Raw genomic sequence first — 7,500 nt, forward strand, 5'->3', positions numbered from 1 at the left:
CATTGACACTTTGACTGGCTGCGCCCTTAAGAGGATGATGAGTAGTGAGAAGGATCCATGCCTCCCCTCAACTGACCAATCCGTCTCATGCTTGTTTGTGTGTGTCGCACAGGTGATCATCCTTCGAGGAAAGGATGGCTATGGATTCACCATCTGCTCTGATTCCCCCGTGAGGGTCCAGGCCGTTGATCCGGGTGAGTGTCAAACTCCCAGAGTCTGCTTTACCCGTTTTGTATTGATTTATATCATATCCTATATCCTGCGAATTCAAGTCCAAGTCTCGACCACAAATCTGATCAAATCGCCTCCTATATCCTCCTTTCTCCTTCATGCTGTCCGTCCGATTGTTTGTTTCTATGTCTTTCCAATCACAATTTTTTTGGAATTTGCACGCCTTGCAGGGGGTCCAGCAGACCAGGCGGGTCTACAGCATTTGGACACTCTTTTGCAGCTCAATGGTCAGCCGGTGGAGCAATGGAAATGTGCGGACCTGGCGCACGCTATCAGGTAACCTTGCGCTTCACATGGTCGTAATAACAAACATGTCACAGCAGTGTTTACAGCCCCGCCCCCTTTCTCTCTCTCTCTCTTATTGTAGAAATAGCGCCAATGAAATCACAGTGGTGGTATGGCGCACAGGCCCCTCAGCCAAACCCAACTTTGAGGGCCTCATCCACCGCCCTTCCTACAAGCCCTCCACCTCCAACTACGACGCCCCCTCGCCCCCCAGCCGCAAGCGTGGAACAGACGCCGGCAGCGGCAAGACGCCGCCGGCCGTGCCGCCCCTGCCCGCCCACCACCGCACCAGCACCGCCCGCCGGCTGCTGGTCAACGGCTCCGAGGCGGGCTGTGGCGTCGACGGCGGCGGCGGCATGGGCGCAGGGGGCCTGGGGTGGGGGGCCCGGTTGGGGTCGGCCGAAGAGCTGGACGGGACGCCCAGGGGCCAGCTCCATCACCCGCACACGGCCACGCTGAAGGGCACCCGGGTGAAGGCCTCCAACGGGGACAACTACATCATACTGGCCCCCATCAACCCCGGAAGCCAGGTACCGCAGACTGCCGGGGGGCTGCATCTCCATCACCTCCTCCACCCCCCTCCTCATCCTCACCAGGGCCACCTGCTGGCTCACCCCAGATATGTTTCCTTACCTTATATCCCCGACGCTGCGAGATAGATGGACCGGCAGACATGTCCGGGCCATTTGAGCCACCGCTGTCATCCCAGTCTGTGCTGTGGGAGGTCAAACATTGTTTATAAGTCTGTGTATATTCTTTTATACGGTAGTGTTTCGAATACATGGGCACCATTTGTTTTTTTCTTTAAGGACACTTATTGATACATCTCCTTAATACAGTTTTTGAGTGTACATTTTAACCCAGGCTGTAGTTTTTCTCACGTTAGTTGGCATTTTGGCTCAACTCATACAAGCGGTGGGGCATCTAATTATAACAAGGGATGTATTGGGGTACATTTATTGCTTTTAATAGTATAGTCAAATATTTGTCATTTATAAATTGTAAATGGTGTGCATTTGATACGATATCGATGGTTGCAATTGAAATTAGTTGTGGTCGACCTCTTACAAAGAGAGAATACTACATATGCACTGAAAACCTATAAAGAAAAAAAGATCAATTTCAAGACTGTGCCGCTGCATTACACACTTAGAACATGTACACGTCGCCTGTATAAGATCAGAAAACATCATGTATATGGGGAAGAAAAGCCATCATCATAAAAGCACAATAAAGCAAACTCAACGAATTCAAAAGGCTCTGAACTGAATTCCTAATCTAACAGCATGGACTTTATAATACTAACCATCAAGCAGCCACACTGGCCAGTGTTTTGGGGACCTTAAGTCTGCAGCATTTGCAATTCTGAATAGGCATCGAAGTCTTCATATTTTTGAACCTTTTCATGTCGAACACCGGTCGACCAATGAGCCTTCCAGCCCACGTGTACAGCATGTTGATAGAATCTCCCTTTGTCTGCTGTCTCTCGCTTTGTCTCTCTTTATCTGTCTGTCCGTCCTTCTTTCATGGCTAAAAGTGTCATATCAAGCTGTGTAGGCGTGCGTGCGTGCGTGCGTGCGTGCGTGTGTGTGTGTGGTCAAGATTCAAGATTTTTATTAGTCACATGCATACACGTATGCAGTGAAATGGAAAAGTGGCAGTGCCTGCAGCGATCGTACACATTTTTAGCAGCAAAAAACAATGTAATTTCCAATATAACAATGCATAAAAATAAAATAGAATGAAAATAGAAATGTAAATAGAAATGTGGACAGTACAATGAGAAAAAAAACATTCCGTGTATTAAAAAATAAAATCAAGTCCGTACATCCAAGAAAATATATACTGGATATTCTATATCCAAAAAAAGTATATATATACTATACATCTGAAGTGTGTGTGTGTGTGTGTGTGTGTGTGTGTGTGTGTGTGTGTGTGTGTGTGTGTGTGTGTGTGTGTGTGTGTGTGTGTTCAAGATTCAAGATTTTTATTAGTCACATGCATACACCTATGCAGTGAAATGCAAGGTGGCAGTGCCTGTAGAGATCGTGCACATTTTTAGCAGCAAAAACAATGTAATTTCCAATATAACATTGCATAAAAATAAAATAGAATGAAAATAGAAATAGAAATAGAAATAGAAATTGGGACAGTACAATGGGAAAAAAACATTCCGTGCAAAATAGATAAAATCAAGTCTGTACATCCAAGAAAATATGTACTGGATATTCTATATCCAAAAAAAGTATATATATACTGTACATCTGAAGTGTGCAAATGTGTGTGTGTGTGTGTGCGTGTGTGTGTGTGTGTGTGTGTGTGTGTATGTGTGTGTGTGTGTGTGCGTGCGTGCGTGCGTGTGTGAGATAATTCAATCTTCAATGAACTGGGAAAGTAGTCTATAAGCATATTATCAAATATTTTTTAGATTTGAAAGAGGAAGAATGATGCAAAGAATCCCTATATATATATATATATATATATATATATATATGTATATATATATATAAATATATATATATATATATATATATATATATATATATATAAACTTAAATAACCTAAGGTTATTAACATAAATAAGTAAATTTAACCTGTTTCAAGGCAATGCTGTTATTTTATCGTGAACATCTATATCAGTAAATAATATGTATAACATAATTACATTGGTGAAAACTTTCACCAATAATTCAAGTTTGATGATATCAAAACATATCGGGAGACTTTAAAATCTGCTATTATTGACCTTTTTTGCAGGGCCCCAAAAATGTTATTGTGTATGTGACATGTTATAAGGTCGACGTAAAAAGAGACTGGGCGTGTCGATGAGTTAGAGAGAGACCGAGATAAATAAGAATAATAAATATGTCATAATAATGCATGTCTTTGGCATGTGGGGTGTTTTTATTATTTTGTTAGAATTATTTTAATGTATGATGCTGCTCCCTCCTCCTATTCTCTTACTTTACTCCTCCTCCTCTTCTAGATTGAGCTTCTTTCAACTGCAGTTATTTTGTTTAGAAGTTTAAATTCATTAGCGATTCGGCATCCATGAAGGCATATATGACTGATTCCAAAAGAGATGTTATCGTAGCTTTTAAACATTCAAAGTTTGTCTGTATGTGGCAGGCCTACTTACATTCATATTTTTACCCCTAGATTTTGAGGCCTGTCTACCAAGATAATCAGGGCACGCTGGGTAAGGATGTGCATTTTGACTTCCTCTCACATTTTGCATAATTGAAACAGCCTCGGATTGAACGTGGCGGTCGGCTGTTCGTTGTCAAATTTATACTCAAAAATAACCTGGCATTTCATTTTGGAGCATTCTCCTCTGCAAAGTTCCCCACCCTGAGCCTTCCTGTCCTCCGTCTGTCTTTCCTCTGCCGCTCCCTCCGGGCCCCCGCAGCTCGCTTGTACCCCACGCGACAGGCCACTATGTCCCCGCCGCCGGGGGGCTCTGGCGACGCCTTCTCCGGGGGCGCCGGTGGCGGAGGCGGAGGCGGAGCCGGCGGTGGGTTCTCGAGCCGCACTGCCTTCCTGCGCCGCTCCGCCAACGCCAAGACGGCCAAGAACACCTCCGGCGTGACCGGCGCCGCCCCGCCTGCCGGCTACCAGACGCACAACGCCAACTTCGCCAACTACCAGAACTGCACCATCGTCCACTCCCACACGTCCCACACCAACTACGGCTACGTCAAAGTGGCCCCCAAGATCCTTATCTTCCCCATATTTGTTCAGGTGGGTATTTTAGTTTTTCTGTCCATGTGAAGGGAAGAGAGGAGGAAGTCACGGCTGTGTGTGTGTGTGTGTGTGTGTGTGTGTGTGTGTTTGTGTAGTTGTGTAACTTTTGTCATCAGTAGCTTGTGATCAAATTGAATTGTATCTCAATCAATGGATGTGATAACATCTCATCTCATCTTATCTTACATACAGAGTATACCGATTCAAGCTTCAGTTAGTTCACAGCCTGTGGCGTTACTTCCTGCTCATTCATTTTGAAACTGTAGCCTCGACCACATGCACAACATCGCATCTAGAGGTGTCCGCTCGATAAGCGCAAACCACCACCCGAGGCTCTGACACATGCACGCTGTGAAAAAGCCTCCGCACACCCCGGTCCCCGAAAGGAAGTGGCTTTCCCGCACACCGTGCAACAGCCTCTTTTTTTTTTTTTTTATTGTACGACCCCACACTCGAAAGACTTTAAAGACTCGACTGTGGCCGTGCGTCCTGTGCGCTGCCCTTTCTCTGCTCTAAACAATGTCTTTGCTGGATTTGGGGACCGAACTGCAGTTGGTAGGCCTACTGTAAACTGTCTTTCCTTTACTGGACGTGAACCATTTTTAACAACGTTATGAGCTAATTAGTATGTAGTTATAATTCATATTTATAATTGATACCCTATATACCCATAATAATAAATGATGCTATGCATGGTATCACATTTTGTATATTCTGTATATTTGTATTTATCTCAATACCTTTCCAAAAATGGTGATTTATTTCTATTCGATTTTTACTTTTTGTTCATGTTTCTCTCTTTGCCTTTGAGCAGCCGCTGGACCTGTGCAGCCGCACGCTCATCGTATCTGAGGAGATGATCCTACACGAGAGCAAGCACCACTCTCTCAAGGTGTGTAGCGACATATGAGTTTGTGTGTGTGTGTGTGTGTATGATATAGTAATGATCTGATGATGTAATGCGTTCTATAAGAACGGTCAGATGTTAAAACAGTCGTACGTCGAAGCAATTTTTCCCATATACACCTCGCTCATTTTTCTATGCTTTCCTTCTTAGTTTCAATGGGAGTCGTTGCCTTTTTCATTTTCCCATCATCCTTCTTCTTGGGACTCATCATGAAGGGTGAAAATAAACAAAATACACAGCACAAACACAGTGAATATGAAAAAAATATCGATAAGCCACGAACTACGTGCACACACCATGTAGGTCACCCGCTGACTGGCTGCTGACTGCCTGCTGATTGGCCGCCGACGCGCCAACTGCAAATTTCCACGCTCGTATCTTGGAGCAGTCGGTCGCAAGTCGATACAAATTTTAGCGACTATTGCTACTCGTATCTTGGATTAGTCGTAAGTAGATGCAGTCGTAAGTCAAGGTACCACTCAGTATATATATATATATATATATATATATATATATATATATATATATATATATATATATATGTGTGCGCGTGTGTGTGTTTGTGTGTTAAAGAAACATTATAACACAGGGCACAAAGTTAAAGGCCAAGACAATTATATATATATATATATATATATATATATATATATATATATATATATACACACTGTATATATATTTGTATTTATATATTTGCATTTATTTATTTGTTTGTTTATTTATTTATTCATTTGTACTTATTTATTTGTTTGTATGTCTGTTTATTTATTTTTTTGCCTAGGGACAGACACAATGACATTGACAATTTCATGACAGTAATTATAGCAAATGGTTATTTGCAATACCAGCCCCTGTGGGTTTCTCAAACGGTAAGCCTCCCATGAAATACAAACGTACAATCTTATCTAATTATTTTATCTAATGTATCGTACACGCTCAGGATAAATGTTAAGGAAAAATTATATAATAATAATAATAACAATAATAATAAATATAGCTGCAGCCAGCAATATACAGGGTCCAGTATCAACACCAATTAAAATTTTTGAATTCTCATGGAACGTTACTTAAAACAAGTAAAAGTAGATCAGGCAGTCATGAGCATTTTAGTAAAAGGAGATCAGGTAGGTATAAAATAATATATAAAGAAATAAAAGATAAAAGTTATAAAAGCAAAAAAAAAAAAAGAAAAAAGAAAAAAAAAAATATATATATATATATTTTTTTTTCTTAATATATATATATATATATATATATATAGTGATAGATATATATACATAAACATGATTCTAGAAAAGGGTACTGTAGGGGTTACTTTTAATGGGACATGCTGTATAGAGTGAGGATGAGCCAGTTAGGCCAGTCATTGTCATAATATTGTCCAAAGGAAGTGTGTGTGTGTGTGTGTGTGTGTGTGTGTGTGTGTGTGTGTGTGTGTGTGTGTGTGTGTGCGCGTGTGCGCGTGCGTGCGTGTGTGCGCGCATGTGTGAGTGAAGCTGGTCAGTGACCTGAGAGAGGAAGATGTATGTTTATGATTTTGGGGAGGTGCTGTTTGGATGATGGGAGGCAGGAATTTTACCTCGCACACTGTTTCACACAGAATACACTCAACATCCCAGTATTTATAAGGTACACAGGAAGGCTTTTTATTGTACAGTACTTGTGCTTTGTACACACACACACACACACTGCCTGTACAATAAAAGCCTAATACAAGCCTGTCGAGTTAAATCTATGCAGGCTTGAGTTAAAACAAATATCTTAAGCAATTGACTTGAAAGGAGACATTTGGTGAGTGTCTGTCCTTCTCTGATTCCCAGAGGGAAGGAGGAAATGTTCTGCTGCAGAACAGAGACGCATTCACAAGCCTTGTTGGAAAGAGACGCTCGGTTTTTTGGATGTCAGGTTACGTTCTCATGCCTGATTTTGACAGCAGTGAATTCTGCTCTATGGCAGGCAGTAGGGCAATCAGATAATAAGGAAAACAAGCTTGAGACAAAAGTATGTGTGTGTGTGTGTGTGTGTGTGTGTGTGTGTGTGTGTGTGTGTGTGTGTGTGTGTGTGTGTGTGTGTGTGTGTGTTTTGTGTATGTCTGTATACATACACACATAATCCTCTGTAATTGGCAAGTGTATTTTAGGAGACATCCTTTTAAAAAGCATTAATCATTTTGTTGGCATACAAATAATTGCGATCAACAATTACATTTTAATAAAAAAAAAAAAAAATATATATATATATATATATATATATATATATATATATTGTTAATTAATGCCATTGTCACAAAGTGGAAATTTGCCTTTGGCTTCATCATGTGGTTCCTAAAAACA

General features: G+C 41.4%; 1 protein-coding gene across 2 annotated transcripts in view; it reads left to right on the forward strand.

Annotated features, from left to right (window-relative positions):
• rgs3a (regulator of G protein signaling 3a) overlaps positions 1 to 7,500 on the forward strand; it is a gene marked incomplete at its 5' end in the record, with an annotated part of 137,914 nt that overhangs the window by 43,453 nt on the left and 86,961 nt on the right. For both annotated transcript variants that reach the window (XM_080018317.1, XM_080018316.1), the window contains 6 exons: positions 113 to 194; positions 402 to 507; positions 599 to 1,046; positions 3,676 to 3,715; positions 3,926 to 4,257; positions 5,075 to 5,152. In XM_080018317.1, the coding sequence (XP_079874443.1) occupies positions 113 to 194; positions 402 to 507; positions 599 to 1,046; positions 3,676 to 3,715; positions 3,926 to 4,257; positions 5,075 to 5,152 (1,086 nt within the window). The remainder of the gene's footprint in view (positions 1 to 112; positions 195 to 401; positions 508 to 598; positions 1,047 to 3,675; positions 3,716 to 3,925; positions 4,258 to 5,074; positions 5,153 to 7,500) is intronic.

This window comes from Zeus faber, assembly GCF_960531495.2.
Source record: "Zeus faber genome assembly, chromosome: 17".
NCBI classification, from domain to species: Eukaryota; Metazoa; Chordata; class Actinopteri; order Zeiformes; family Zeidae; genus Zeus; species Zeus faber.